General features: G+C 37.8%; 1 protein-coding gene across 2 annotated transcripts; it reads left to right on the forward strand.

Moving 5' to 3' along the window:
• Nucleotides 1-1,310: 1,310 nt before the first annotated feature.
• On the forward strand, nucleotides 1,311-15,545 carry cop1 (COP1 E3 ubiquitin ligase). Of its 2 annotated transcripts, none has more exons than XM_014004455.1 (20): nucleotides 1,311-2,025; nucleotides 2,111-2,170; nucleotides 2,310-2,407; nucleotides 2,653-2,717; nucleotides 3,514-3,633; nucleotides 9,505-9,573; nucleotides 9,756-9,815; nucleotides 9,946-10,025; nucleotides 10,168-10,225; nucleotides 10,347-10,461; nucleotides 10,824-10,959; nucleotides 11,091-11,234; nucleotides 11,517-11,625; nucleotides 11,736-11,817; nucleotides 12,214-12,330; nucleotides 12,988-13,105; nucleotides 13,513-13,637; nucleotides 13,746-13,906; nucleotides 14,068-14,112; nucleotides 14,525-15,545. In XM_014004455.1, the coding sequence occupies exons 1-20, from the start codon at nucleotides 1,685-1,687 to the stop codon at nucleotides 14,540-14,542; spliced, it is 2,121 nt and encodes a 706-aa protein (XP_013859909.1). In that variant the 5' UTR covers nucleotides 1,311-1,684; the 3' UTR covers nucleotides 14,543-15,545. The 2 variants fall into 2 exon arrangements, with proteins under 2 accessions (XP_013859909.1, XP_013859910.1); XM_014004456.1 differs by having other exon boundaries at nucleotides 3,532-3,633.
• The last annotated feature ends 363 nt before the right edge of the window (nucleotides 15,546-15,908 follow it).

Genomic DNA, 15,908 nt, shown 5'->3' on the forward strand with positions numbered 1-15,908 from the left:
ATCCAGGCTGATGTGCAGGACAAATGTGGAGAACGAAGAGAGAGATGTTTTTTTTTTTTTCTTTCAACTAAACATTAAAGAGCTGAAGATAAATGGACACACCACTGCAGGTGCTTTTCTCAAGGCATACAGAGGCCATTGGTGAACGTGACTTCATGTACAAGCTGCTTCTTATGTTTGGATTACAGATGTGCCTTTAAATTTTCCATCCTCTCCACTTTAAAAATCAATTTTGCCTTTAAAGATTAAAAAGGTGATGGTGGTCCTTTTTAAAGATCAACGTACTTTCATGTGTGTCCGAACCTTTCCTTTTGCTAAAAAAAAAAAGAAAAAGAAAGAAAAATCACCATCCAGCTGAGCTCCACTATGATAAACTTCTTCCGCAAACACAGGAAAATCCGTGCATGGACCAAACTCCCCTGTTTGTCTGTCCACATGGAGGTAAAGGTGGAAAAACAAGTGGCAGGTTGAATAAACTGTGAGTGTAAATGTGTTCGTGCTTCTTGGGTTTTATTTGCAGAGCTGCAGGTGGATGCCTGAAAGACACAGCTCTGTATATCTTGGCTAAGTCGCTCGCTTCCCTCCTTAGATGTGACATGCCTGCTTGTGTTTCATGTCAAAGCAATTAAAAGAGGATGTTCTTTGAGACTTATCAAAATAAAGGAAACGTGTAGATCATTGATGGTCAAAATATGCAATTGTTGTTTTTTATTCTTGAGACAAAGTTGATCTGTCTATGGTCTTTAAAGTGCTTGAAATCAGAGGTTTTTATTGCTTTCAAAAGTTAAAAAGTAAGATAAAAATACCCTTAAGTTATATGTTTTGATATATTTTCATAAATAAAAAAGGTTATGGTAACTTAACACATTTATGATGGCTGGTATTTTCCATGAGGGCACCAGTGAGCTGGAAAGGAAGAAATAAGACCTGTTTTACAACCGTTGAGGTAGCCCTCTGTCAATTTAGTTCATTGAGTAAATTATACAACTTTCTGTTATTTATGTTTTTTTCTTATTTTCTTTTTGTTTTGATTTTTTTTTCTTTACTCTTTGAACCAGGAAGACGTAATATAAGATGTGTTTCACCTGATGTGTATGCAGAATTTATTGTAATCATTTGGAGTTATGGCTGTTTCTATATGTTAATAAGTATGTGTTACTGTTTTGTTGAAATTGTTGAACTTGTTCTTAATAAAGTTCAATTAAAAAAACGATAGGTGGGCTGATGACGTATTAAAATACTTTTAATTTTTTTAAAAGTCTGTGGTATTTTCCTGCGCCTTTTCCGCCTTACCGCTAGGGGGCGGTGGTTGAAACCAAGAAGCACAACTGCGTTCAAGAGGGATCACTCTCACCAGCTAACTGTAGCTATCCGGCTAATCTCCTGGACAACGCAGTCGTGGTTATTTTACTGTCCGATAGAGTATTGGCGCATTTTTCGGCGTATTTTTACAATTCATAATCCAGTGATTTTGCAAAACGTTCCCAATAGACGCAAGTCGGGCTCCAATGGATACATTTTAAATAGCTTTTTCACTCTGTTGCTTCTCTCCCAGGATGCTAGCACACCACCGAGCAAGCTAACCTGCTAAAGCAGCCAAACAGCAACGCTGTACGGATGCTTTGAAGAGCGACGCAGCGGATTTGTTTTTTTTTTTTTTTTTTTCAAGTCGGTCTCTTGCGTGATGTCAGGCAGCCGGCCGCAGCAAAGCGGCGGTGGGGCGAGTTCGGTGCCTAGCCCCAGCACCAGCAGCAGCAGCACAGGAGGAGGCAGTGGAAGCACCGCCGTCACTAGCAATGGGAACTCTTCGGGAAATGTTGTGCCCTCCTCCCGAACTCTGCCAGCAGCCGGCGAGGGAGGCATGTCTGGGTCACCCGTGGCCGCGGTGCCGTCGTCCCGGGCCGGGTATGCTTCCATGGGCAGACCGACACCGTCCACAGGCAGCAGGAAGAGGTCCCTCCATCAAGCACCTTTATACAATGGCCTCTTGAATTCATACGAAGATAAAAGCAACGACTTTGTCTGGTTAGTTTGAATTTTGTCCAAGTTAAGCAGKGCTTAAAGATCCAATTTGACACGCCTTGTTGTCTTTTTTCCCCCCCACTTCCAGTCCAATTTGCTTCGAAATGATAGAGGAAGCACACATGACAAAGTGTGGCCACAGTTTTTGGTAAGTGTTTATCTGGATCTCAGGGGTTTGCAGTGTTTCACATCAAATACCCTGTCAAATCCCCAACAGAGAAAAAGTATTTTTTAAACCACGTTTTATTAAATTTACTTATGGTTCTATGTACTTCCCCTCCATGCAGTTTCAAGTGTATTCGCGAGAGCTTGAAGGACAGCAACAGATGTCCCAAGTGTAACTATACTGTTGATAGTGTGGAACAGCTGTACCCAAACTTTCTTGGTGGGTATTTTTATTGTGGAAGGACGTTTTTTTTACATTGTTGGTGCCATGACTTGGATAATTTACCTTGTGTAGTTGTTCAGCTAAATGACTGAGACAGAATAAAGTTACGCTTGTCGTATCGAAACATATGTTTGACAATAGGAGCAGTTTGATCAAATAAATATTTATCTCCTCGTAGGTGGTTCTCATGCCCTGTTCTTGTTTCTCTTCCCCCTCACCGTGTCCCACTTGTGATATTCTAGTAAATGAGCTGATCCTGAAACAGAAACAGAGGTCGGAGGAGAAGAGACTGAAATTAGATCCTCCTGTAAGTAAAGCTCATCCTATACTCTCTTTTTTTTTTCTGCCAAAGTTTTACATTAGTTACCTCCGCCAAGGAGGCTGCGTTTTCGGCCCTCAAAATGTTCTGAATGGATTTTCAGGAAATGTTGAGGTCGACACAAAGAACGAACAGTTACGTTTTGGTGGTGATCTAGATCAGGGGTGCCCAAACATTTTCCCCGAGAGGACCAAAATGAAAATCTATCCAGGCCTGCGGGCCAAATGTAGTAATATAATACATGAAATGCAAATACTTTTTAAGTAAAGTCCTTTATTTTTAATGATTAAAGTATGCAGTGGCCCTCTTTTGTTTTAGTCTGTGCACTTGGAGAAAGTCTGCCATATGCTCAAATAGCAAAGGTACATGGGACATTTCATAAATTGATAAAATATGAATTTTGGTGGCCTTATAAAGTGTGCAAATCTACATGTGGTTAAATCTGATCTAAATATTTCTTGTCATTTCATGTTTAATCCTAATAAATCAAAAATAAAGTCAGCACCATGAACGAAAACTACCTTCACTACAGCCMTTTTATATAGTCATTTGACCAATGGAAATACTGTGTTTCTACATAGGATAACAGGTTACAACCTTGTAACTTTGGCAACGGTTGGTGGGCCAAATCAAATGGCTTGGTGGGCCAAATTTGGCCCGCGGGCCCCACTTTGGGCTCCTCTGATCTAGATCATTTGTGCGAGTGACCCTATTGGCGGAGGTGTGCGCTCTCTTGAGTGCTTCTAGTTAGTTATGTTTTCACCATACTGTTTCTGACCCCTAGAACTGGTCTCGGTGGCAGGTCTTCCAGGATATTTTGAATCCTGATCAGGAGAACTTGGATCTTGCAAACGTCAATCTGATGTTGGAGCTTCTGGTTCAGAAGAAGAAGCAGCTGGAGGCGGTAAGTAATTGTATGCTTTTTGTTGACATATTAATGAATGTAACAATCATCACAGCGGTAGATTGATCATAGCTGATTATTCCTTGTTGGGGAAGACGTGCATACAGGGTTTCCCCTGCATGTAATTGATCGTGGCGCACCGCCACGGCTAAATAAAAGCCGCCACACCTTTGGAATGTAGGTGTTTTTCTTTTTTTAATCAACATAAAACGGGTTGACACAATCATCCGAGACAACCTATTTTCGTTTCGGACAACCAGATCCTGCCTCCCGGTTGTTCGGTGGACAACCAAGAAAAAAGCTTTAAGATTTCCTTCGCGGGTGTTCTTGGTAGTAAAAATGAACGAGAGAAAAAACTTGTTAAAGCCGTCCATTTAGGGACGTCTACTGTCTAACTGACGGTTCTTTCATCCAATAAAGAGAACCACAGTCAAAGTTTTACCCAATGAGAACAGAGCAGGGCGGGTCGTGCTGTCTGACTGACAGCGCTGCCTTTTTTTCTCTCTCTGGGGTTCAGCTTGCCTCAGCTCAGGTGAACACCTCACGGGAAAGCCCTCAGCGTTTCCTGGACTATTTTCCACCGAGGATTATGTCGTATTTTATATATATTTCTAAAAGCAGCTCGCAGCATTTCTCCTGTAACACTGTGTGTTCACGAGCACAACAAAACTGCGACAGATCACCTTACTGGTTTTAAAGCGAGGGCTGAGAGGCAGTTTGACCGCAGCTGCTGCACCTCTCCACATGCATCGCGGCTCCGACCTGCCCGGGACTTCAGAGTCCATATGTCAACCCATTCAGATGGTTACTTGTGTAATGAGCATCAAAAATCTGTAATTTATGCAAAAACAAATCTGTATTAATCATTAAAATTTGCATTGACTTTCATTCATTTACTAGTATTTCCTATTACCATTTGACCCTAAACCTAGCCTACACTTTACATGGGATGTGAACTGGGCTTATGTCCCCATAAGAAACAGTGGGTCCTCACCAGGCTGTGTAGTTTGCTTCATCTCTAAAGAGATGCTGCTCTTTAATATTGTTTATTTACTGTCTTAGTTGTGCGTGGTTTTTAATTTACATTTTGTTGTTCTTTGTTTTTTTTTATTCAAGTGCATTTTTTGTTAGAGACTGAGAGTCCGCTTTGTTAAACATTCTTTAAAAATTAAAGTTTATTGATTTATTACACTTGCATATTACGCTTTTATAATTATTAGTTGTAAAATGCTCACCAGGCAATATTATCGCTTATCGCAATAATTTGTGAGACAATTAATCGCCCAGCAAAATTTGTTATCGTGACAGGCCTACCCCTCAATTGAAAACTCTAAAATGATAGAAAAGATGTTTAAAAACCTCTTTCCTCCCAACGTCTTCAGTCCTAAGAACACTAAACTGTAAGTTTTAATAAGGTCATGTACACAGTTTACTCCTCTTTAAATAAAAATGTTTGACCTGTAAGCAGAAAGCTTTTGGATGTTGGATGTTGGTTTTTGATCTTTATTTCAAAGAGGATGAGAAGGAGAACGAGGAAGTTCTCCTCAAGCAGCTCTTAAAACTGTCAACCTGCTGACTGAGAACATTTGTATATATATTACACTTTGTATACATAACAATGTACTTATTAAATTAAATTTCAATTTCCATTTAGCACCCCCCACCCCGCTCATGAGAGATCATCACCACATCACCACGGTTAAAGAAAATCCTAGGGGAAACCCTGGCATATATACAACCTCAATTCCATTGAAGCTGGCACGTTGTGTAAAACGTAAATAAAAACAATATGATGACTTGCAAACCCTTTTCAACTTATATTCTATTGAATACACTACAAAGACGAGATATTTAATGTTCTAAACACTAAACTTTATTATTTTTTAATTAATTAATTAATTAATCTATCTATTTATTTATTTATTTTCAAATATTCACTCATTTTGAATTTGATGCTTGAAACACATTCCAAAAAATCTGGGAAAGGGTCAACAAAAGATTGGGCAAATTGAGGAATGGTTAAAAGAACACCTGTTTGGAGCATTCCACAGGTGAAAAGGTTAATTAGAAACATGAGTGTTATGCTTGGGTATAATAGGAGCATCCCCAGTAGGCTCAGCTGTTCATAAGCAAGGATGGGGTGAGGTTCACCACTTTGTAGAAAACTGCATGAGCAAATAGTCCAACAGTTTAAGAACAACATTTCAGCAGCAATAGAACAGAAAACAGCTGCACACACCGAACCCGTCTAAAGTTAACAACAGGTATTTTTTATGTTCCAGTTGCAAAATACGTTTATCTAAATCTGATAATCTCATATATTACAGATGTATAAGCATGGCTAGCATTATGTGTACTGATTAATCCTAGTGGCTCCCTGGCAAGGTATTAACAGTGTAGATGAGGATCCACAGATTAATACAAAGCTGATGGATATATTGCACTCACCACTGGGTGTCGATCAGGACATAAACAGTGTAAGTTTCATGATTAAAACCACTTAATGTAAGTGTGTCAAATAAAGATATAAGCACAGCAACAGATTGACATGAGCTGTAGCACACTTGTTTGTTGCTTTTCTTCTATCCTGACTTAAACGAAATAGTTGGAGTGAATTTTTCAAATTTAAACATTTTTACAGTAGTTGGTAGGAATTATGTCTTTAGCCTTCATTTATTACAACAGTCATAGTTGTTTATAGCTAAGCAATCCAGACTAAATATTTTATTACCTAAAATGGGAATCCTGCACCAGTATAGTATAAATGAATTTACTTTTACCATTAACAATACCATTAAAATAACAAACAAACTGAATAATCTATTAATCCTGATTATTTTTTTAGCCACCCAACCCTAACCTAGACAGATCCCAAGTCCATCACATAAACAAGACAAACAACCATTCACTGTCTCACTCACACTTAGGGACAATTTAGAGTTACCAATTCACATTCATGATTTTGGTCTGTGGGAGAAAACCAGAGTACCTGGAGAAAACCCAAATATGTATGTAAAGAACATGCAAAATCTAAAGGTCCCAAGCTGGGATTTGATCTGGCAACCTTCTCGCTGGAGGCAACAGTTCTATACACAGGAATGGATTTGTTAAACARATCTCTTCAGAAAACATGTTTAAACAACATTTTTGATTTTTCGTAGGATGTTAGGCAGCAGAATGCTGCTTTTTACTTTTATTTTAGCCAACATTGGAGATGTTTGTTGTTGCTTAGAAGGTATTATTTTATGACTTTGAGGACTGTTACATGTCTGGCTTTTGCTCTGATCTTTATGAGCAATTGCTCACAAAAGGTTAACTATCTTCTAGATAAAAAGGATTTTTTTTTCACATTTGTGCTAAAAAATATAGCCAGAGTGGGTACCCTTAGCCTGTGCTGACAAAAGTGAAGTGTTGTTAAATTGTGAATGAATAACTTGATGCTTTTCTCAGAAAGTCGTAGGTCGATGCTGATGAGCGGCACTAAAACCTTGTCCAGTCTCAAAAATCTGACACATCCCGTTTCTGTCTCGTTTTGTCATTCTGTGAAAAGAAAAGAGAAGTAGGAGCTACAGKACATCCTGTTGACTTGTTCTTTCACTTCAATTACTCTGTTTTAAAGCAGGCTTCCCAGCAACTCAGGAACTCTAAAAATCTGAACACTGCTCTGCTGTTTAAGATGATCTTAATTTTGACGCTACTGTACTTATTGTAGTGTTATATCAMTCACTGCTAGAGAAAAAACATCTTTGCCTRCCACCTAAGAGTGTTKCGTGTGACTGAAATATCTCCATGAAATCAGGATTTACCCTGGAAAACTCCRGGAATTTTTTTTTCATAAAATGCCGGGAACCCTGTAAAGATTCAGAAAACATGTTAAAAAMATATGTTTCATAATATCACATGGAGCCATGCAACAACTCTAAACCACTTTGCTCAACATAAGCACACACCAGAATAAAACTAGTAACTGAGCTGAGATTAGTTTGTTTATAATTGTGCAAATATCAAAAGTCACTTCAACTTAGAAATGACAATTGGCCAAGATGATTGAAAGTGTTTCCAGCAGGATAATTTGTCCACAACAGAATATTGAAAACATTTGATTTTGACTGTGAAATTTCCTGGTTTGCAACAGTTCTGTCTAATCTGCTGGGAATGTGGTCGTGGTGTATATTGTGCCACTGTCAGCTTTTGCAACAAGGAAAGCAGCYACACTGCACATTTGATTGGTTGCAAAACTGTCACCATTGATAAATGAAGTCAGAAAAGTTTAGCCGCTCGTCTAATTTTAGGTGTGTGAGGGAACCGCCTGACCCAGTTATGAGCAAAAGGGTGATGTTGTGTTGTATTTTCACACATTTTGCCATCCTGAGACACATGTTTCACATGGAGAAAACACAAATCCCTGCTGCTGTATTGACTCCTGATTTTTTATTTTTTTTGCAGAGATGAACAAGCCAGGAAGGAGTCTGGAAAATCAGGCTTTGTTTTCCTGTGTTTAATACTGAACCAAATTCTGAGCACTTTAAACATTTGCTCTGATTAGAGATGCTGCTTCATATTATTTTCTGATACACGTCTGTTTTTTTCCACTCATTCAACACAGAATCTCCTACTATGAACTGTTGAGTGTGAGTGAGAGCTGCAGACAAATCCTGATCTTTATTGGATGATTATCTTTTGGCGCTACCAAACTGTTCAGAACCAGCTTTCTGCTTTGTCACTTTGTGTGATTCTGTATCTCTTTCTAGCTATTAAACAAAGCACTAAAAGTCAATTTGATAATCAGGTCTTTTGCTGTCAGTCAATATTTAAAGTTCTCTGAGTGCTCAATAACCCACTTGTCATTGTGAGTTGGATGGCACAGATCTGATCTTGCTTTTGAATTTTTAGGGTAAAATACATTTTTCTTTACAGAAATTGTGGTTTAATGAAACCTTGATAGAAATAAGACTTAAAGAAATAGTCAAATGTCAACAAACCGTTACCTCCACCCCATGTTCTGTCTTCCTCGGTGGCCGACAGTCGTTTAAAGTGTCATTGTCTTCCCCCTAATATAGAAAAAGTAGTTTTTTTGTGTCTGAAAATTACGTTTTAGAGGGTTAGAATAAACATCTAAGGGACTAACATGTATGATTTCGGATTTATTTAAGTACTTTTTTTAGTTTTCCTTTTCCTTTCCTGTTTATTGTGAGCAGTTTTATGACTGTTAATTATAAACTTCTCTTGTCAACGAAATTAATTTTTACCAAAATCATTTTCTGTTATGGTAGTTTTACTTTTACTATTATTATTTCTTGAAGTACTTAATATACCTCTGCTAAACCATATACATACTAAACTACACCCTAGCTATAAACTCTTAGCACACTAAAAATCATAAATATGTCAAACCTCATTTCTCAGTCCTGATCTCACTGTCGCTTCATTGCCGCTGAACCTTTTTAAGATTTTCTTACTCCTGTAGATTTTTTGGCACTTATCAAATAAATTCAGGCATCAGTCAGAAAGAAGTTTGGGGTTTTTTATGAAGGTGGATTGAGGTGTTTTTTCCATGAATCTGCCCATCTTTTGCTACCTTAAGTCCAAACTTCGGTTTTCGGCTTTTGTCTTGTTTTGCTATGACAGACATTCACATTCTGATGTAGAGGTGACTGCCATCATCATCTGCTGTTTGTGACACACAAACTCTTTCTCTAAGAAATTTTAAGGGGTTATGTTATTTTGAAGTACAGTATTGGAAGATTGCATGGAAATGTACCAATAAAATACCTGACTGCAACCTCCAGAGCAGAAAAACAACTTCTAGGGTTTTCAGTACATGTTGCAGTTCTCTCTTGTTTGATTGTGTTTGATGTTTTCATCTGTTAGGAATCCCAGGCAGCTCAGAGACAGATCCTCATGGAGTTTCTGAAAGAAGCCAGGAGAAACAAGAGAGAGGTATCACTGAGCCAATACAAAGATTGAGCACAGAGATTTTGTATAACAATACAAAAACTAGAACTGTAGTGGGCATTTTTTTATTAGAATAAAAATAAAACTGTAGAAAGCATAAGCTTATAATTTAAAACAATGTAACAAAACATCTAAGCATGTTTGTGTTTGTTTTTCTTCGTCAACAGCAACTAGACCAACTACAGAAAGAGCTTAACTTCCTTGAAGAAGACATTAAACGTGTTGAGGTAAGTTACCAGAACGCGCTGAATGAATCATTCAAACCCTTATTTACATGGTTTTCAAAGGGAAGCTAACAGAGCTATAATTCAATACATCTGTACATTAACAAACAACTGACTTTGTTGTTTTTGTCAGGAAATGAGTGGGCTTTATTCTCCAATAATCGAGGCAGAGTGTACAGTGCCTAATGTTGAGACCCCCTCTCCAGCACCCAGGTACAGCTGATCGCTGCATTTTAAAGATATGTGTACAGGAAAAGAGGTCATCATTCAGTAACATTTTATGTTTTGTTTTGTTGGTATTTTTTTTACAATAATAATCATTTAATGTTAATTTCCCTTTTTCTTCTATCTATAGTAACATCATTGATCCACCAGATTACAATCCGCCTCCAGGATTTGGTGCAACAACTCCGGTAGTCAAAGTCACCTCACATTTTTTATGATCTTGCTAGAATTGTATTTTCTCTGACAAGCTGCGTGCCATTATGAGTGTTTAGCACTGACGTAGCTGCACCTTTGGTACTGTTTGTACAGGGAAAGCGACAGACCTGGTACAACAGCACTCTAGCATCAAGAAGAAAGAGACTGACGGCTCATTTTGAGGATCTAGAGCAGTGCTACTTCTCTAACAAGATGTCACGCATCACAGGTACTCAGTTGATAGGTTTAACCTCTGTAATTAGTTATTTGTTTTTCTGCTCTGCTGTTCCACAGCATTGAAGGTAGTGGAACTATAGCTCAGCAGGGATCACTTTACTATTTCATTACCATTGTTTAAACCTTTGTCAGAAACTTGGTACTTTTGATCAGTCTGTGTTTAAGCATTGGTAAAAAGTTTTTGTTTTGTGCTATAATAAAATCCTGTATTAAAAAAAACATAGATCAACTCCTCTATTTTGTGAGTTAAGATATTTGAAGTACAACATGAAGCGTTGTCTGAATTTTTTATGCTCTTTTTTTTTTTCTTCACAAGATGGAATGTATTCAGGTTGAGTGTTTTATTGTTTTCAGATGAAGGCAGGAACCTGAACCAGCTGGATGATTTTATGGAGTGTTTGTCTAAATTCACTCGCTACAACACTGTGCGGCCACTGGCCACCCTCTCCTACGCCAGTGATCTGTATAACGGCTCCAGTATTGTCTCTAGGTATGAAAAGCTTAAAGTTGTACAACTAGACCCTAAATTATTCTTTATCAGGTGTTTGTATGATTACTAGAATTCCAGTTAAGAAGCACGGGTCGTCACCGTCTTGCACGATGATCTCTCCTGTGTTTCAGTATTGAGTTTGACCGGGATTGTGACTACTTTGCCATCGCTGGTGTGACCAAGAAGATCAAGGTTTTTGAGTATGGAACTGTCATCCAGGATGCGGTGGACATCCACTACCCGGTCAATGAAATGACCTGCAATTCCAAAATCAGGTGAGGAGACATTGGCATGTATATGTATTAAGTCTTCTTAAATCTAATCATCAAATACATTAATAAATCTCTGACAAAAGGAAAATGGAATAAAAAAACTATGTATCACATATTCCTTCATTTTATTGAAACTGAAACAGTGTCTGAACTGTGGTATGGATCAGCACATGTCCAAACTTTAAACAAAGTAGTGAATGCTACAGTTTACTAAGTTAAAACAATGACCTCCAGAATCTCCACTTAAAAGTGATGGATTCCTCCACATCCTTCCTTTTGTTGTAGCTGTATCAGCTGGAGCAGTTATCACAAGAACCTCTTGGCCAGCAGTGATTATGAAGGTACCGTCATTTTGTGGGATGGCTTCACCGGGCAGAGGTCCAAAGTCTACCAGGTGGGATACCTGCAGTGCATTTTGTTTTGTGTTGTTGGTTGTTCTTGTTAAAATGCCAGATATGTTTTGTCATGACAGCTTTCAAAAGTTTAAAGTTTCTATTTCTTCAGGAACATGAAAAAAGATGTTGGAGTGTCGACTTTAATCTGATGGACCCCAAGCTCTTAGCTTCTGGTTCTGATGATGCTAAAGGTGTGTGCAGATCTCTTTGTACCATGGTTCCTAAACTGATGTCTCTGTCTCCTAAAGTGATGACAGAAGAAATTCTAAGCTTTCCATGCACAACATAATATTTTCTACATGAACAAGAAACACATTTATTTAACAATTATTAAATGCTGTTGTTATGGAGTTTGACAAGTGACGAGGTGTTTTATATCATTGTTAAAAACATACACGTGCACATTAAAAAGCTCCTAAACAACTTCATACATCTCCATTTTCAGACAGATTTGTTTTTTTTTATGACATAAATCACAAATTTGCTTTTTGTTGCTACAGATTGAGGGCATGCTTTTTGGTCAACCACTACTCTTTTGCACTTTATTACCCTTTATGTCAAGTTTTGTTGTTTTTCTTCTCTTTTAGTGAAGCTGTGGTCAACCAATCTGGACAACTCAGTGGCTAGTATCGAGGCTAAAGCTAATGTTTGTTGTGTTAAATTCAGCCCGACCTCAAGATATCACTTGGCCTTCGGCTGTGCGGGTGAGATCCAGAGTTCCACCATTTGATTGCGATGTTTGTGTCGTGCTGATAGATTGTAAACTTGTTTTTCTCTTGTTTTGATGTATTATTATTGTGGGGCTCACCTCCCACCAGTGTATTTTCCCTTTGAAGATACTAAATATCTTCTGTGGTTACACAGACTCTGGTGGTCCAGACAAACGCCATTTCTTAGCCCCAAAGGAGAACAGGAAATGTAATAAATATTGAGTTATGCATAGGAAAGTATTCTCCATCACTAACACTAGATGACAGAGTTTAAAACCAGCAGAACAGAACTTTGTGGTAGATGTGAACTATTCTGGCTCCTTTATATTCCTGATTGTGTGTCTGAAGTCCTCAGGGTCTGGAAAAGGAAACCTTTTCTTGACCTCTGAGTTGTTGGTCAAAGCTAGAAGAATTTAAAAAACAAGAATTGCTGCTCAATAATTAAGAAAAAATAAAATAAACATTTCATGCTCTGAACAGTAGTTTTATCACAGCTTGGCAAAGATGGCGCCATAACTTTAACGTGGCTACATGTGTTTTTGGGGTTTTAAATAGTTGATACAAAGTTTTGTTGCAACAATAAAATTCCCCTCACCTTATTTTTCCCCCCATTCTTCCCATCTGAATTTTTTTTCCCTCTGCTGCTCACAGACCACTGTGTCCACTACTATGATCTACGCAACACTAAGCAGCCAATCATGGTGTTCAAAGGCCACAGGAAGGCCGTGTCCTACGCCAAGTTTGTAAACGGAGAGGAAATTGTTTCTGCGTAAGCTGCTTCTGATTTATTTTGACGGGATTTTATTTTTGACCATCTTCAACATCAAAACTGTTTAACTAAAACTCTAGCAGTTGGATAATCCATGTGTATTGTCCTAATTACAATGCCTCCATTGACATGACTGATGCTTTTACTGGTCTTTAGTTGCATGGATTCACGTCAAATGCTTAATTCTGATTCAGATCCCAGGTTTTACCAGTCTATAATTTTCCTGTAGCATGTTACAAATTTAGACTGCCCGATGTGTATGAAAGTCCTAAAATCTTGTTTGTATCCTAATAGAAAAAAGATCAAAGTCACTTGTAAAGTGAAAACAAGTTGAGATCTTAGACCTTATCGTACTGCCAAATGTTGTGAAATTTTTATTTATTCAGAAACTCTGTTGTGATTTCCAGGTCGACAGACAGCCAGCTGAAGTTGTGGAACGTCAACAAACCTCACTGCCTGCGCTCCTTCAAAGGTCACATTAATGAGAAGAACTTTGTTGGGCTGGCATCCAATGGCGACTATGTTGCCTGTGGTAAGCATTCTTTTTAAAGGGATGTTCAAAAGTTACTCCTGTTCTAGCTTTTACTAAAACATTTGAACTTGAACTTACAATGTGTGTTTTGATTTGGTGTGTTAATAGGCAGTGAGAACAACTCCTTGTATCTGTACTACAAAGGACTTTCCAAGACATTGCTAACGTTCAAGTTTGACACAGTAAAGAGTGTCCTGGACAAGGACAAGAAAGAGGATGACACCAATGAATTTGTCAGTGCCGTCTGTTGGAGGGCTCTGCCTGATGGAGTGAGTTGGTGTTCTTAGTATAATTTCAATGTTTTAGGACAATTTTTCACATCACCGTATGTTTTGGCCAAATTTTGATGTTTTCTTTGCAGGTGATTCAGCTTTCACGCAGAAACCATTTTGCTGTGCATTAATACTACTTTGTTTTTTGTTTTTTTTAGGAATCAAACGTTCTGATCGCTGCAAACAGTCAGGGAACAATCAAGGTTTGTGTTTTTGATTCTTTTTTACTAAAAGTTACAAACTAAACTTGTCTAATTGATTGATTGATTTAAAAAAGGATGGATTTACTGGGTCTAAATTTACCAAATTAAAATCATCTGTAGAGTCAAGCATAATGATGGCCTTATCATCCTGTGGGTATGTTTTACTGTGAAATATGCAGTAAATGTGTGTTGAAGTGAAGTGAAACAGAATTCAGATTAAAATAGAAAGCATTTACTGTGATTTTTTTAATGTGCTTTTTGTATGGAACAGTATAGAACTCGTTAGTTTTATTTTTATTTTTTTCCCGATCAGTTTTTTGGGGTGATAGGCTGCATTTACACAGTAGAGTTCAGCCTTTACATACCTGAGAAAAYACAAGGTTGTACTTTTTTTCCTTTTCTTCCCTCACAGGTACTTGAGCTCGTCTGAGGTCCGACCTGCCTGAGCAGAGGTTTGCACCATCAGCCTGTCAGTGGTTGAAGGATCAGTCAGACACAGGGAGATCTCATGATGCCTGCTGAGCACTGGGAGAGCTGAAATAAATGGATTTTATTTTTATCAAGCTACATGCATCCATTTTTTTTTCCTGGACAGTAGAACAGATTTTGTGCCGAGGCATCAGCTTAGCAAGAGAGAATGTGCTGCAGTTTTACCACAATGAAAATAGGACCAAGCTTGGACATAAAGCCCAAAGGGACTTTGGAGAAATATATATTTTTTCTGCAGCAGCATTATATTGATTACAATAGAACACCTCGTTTATTGTTTTACTGATCTTATACTTTTTTTTTAATTAATGGTACATCCAGCCAAATGTTACCTGTTTGATGCATTTTCTTTTTTAAAGGCCAAAGCACAAACCAACATGACATGCAAAAACTGTCTTCACATGAAGCTGTCAATTCTTATCACTGTCAACCTCTTGGATTTTTTTAAGGATCTTTGTGTAGCTTTTTTGTTGGGGGAAGAAATTAGTTTTAATAAATATGACTTGAATTTCATTTTGTCAAGTATACATCAGCTCTTTCTCCTGAGGACCGAAGTCGTGTCAGAACAAAACAAAACTCCACATTCGTCCGTTTCAACCGTCTAACTTATCGCTGCTAAATCATATAAAACTGGAACTTTTGTCATGTTTGGGCTGTTTGTTGCTTTTTTTTTAATAATAACAACCTCAATCTGTTTTTAGGTCGTTTTAAAGTAGCATTGGACTTTTCTCTCCACGTACTGTAGGCTGAAAAAAACCGTATCCTCTGAACTGAGCGACATTGTACCTTAAGGAGAACTGCTGTCAGTTTTTGTGGAGTGGTGGATCCATGATGACGCATGGAGAAGATTTCACAAACTCCACCAAGATCTGCCTATTTTATGATAACTGAGTGAGAGAGGGTGTTTTTGTATTTGTAAAAGCAAATAAATTATTTCCAAACAATTTGTTGATTTCAGATCTATTTTAATTCTTGTTTTATACTCGTTCTCTCCTTAAAAGTTTAGTTGCTTTTCATGGGGTCATTGCTGAAGGACCTGACACACCAAAGTTTTAGACAACTGCTACCTTAAGAAAATCTTATGACTAAATTACTCATGTAGGTTATATATTTGATCATATCATTATAGTATGTATATGTCCAAAAGAGATTTCTAGTAGATTTTTTTATGTGATCTTCAATATAGACAACTTCAGTGTTGGGCAACATTTTTATAAGTTGTCTAAAACTGCATGGTGTGGCAGGACATTAATATAACTACAATTACATAATATAGAATATGAAACATCAGTTGTTTTGCAATATTG

Source organism: Austrofundulus limnaeus, unplaced genomic scaffold, assembly GCF_001266775.1.
Source record: "Austrofundulus limnaeus strain Quisiro unplaced genomic scaffold, Austrofundulus_limnaeus-1.0 Scaffold24, whole genome shotgun sequence".
NCBI lineage: Eukaryota > Metazoa > Chordata > Actinopteri > Cyprinodontiformes > Rivulidae > Austrofundulus > Austrofundulus limnaeus.

What these genes read in the sequence shown, in the direction of transcription:
- cop1 (XM_014004455.1), top strand. Translation starts at nt 1,685, where the DNA reads ATGTCAGGCAGCCGGCCGCAGCAAAGCGGCGGTGGGGCGAGTTCGGTG. An exon ending in AAGTGTGGCCACAGTTTTTG is followed by an intron (nt 2,171 to 2,309) that starts GTAAGTGTTTAT and finishes CCCTCCATGCAG; the next exon opens with TTTCAAGTGTATTCGCGAGA. An exon ending in GGCTCCAGTATTGTCTCTAG is followed by an intron (nt 10,960 to 11,090) that starts GTATGAAAAGCT and finishes CCTGTGTTTCAG; the next exon opens with TATTGAGTTTGACCGGGATT.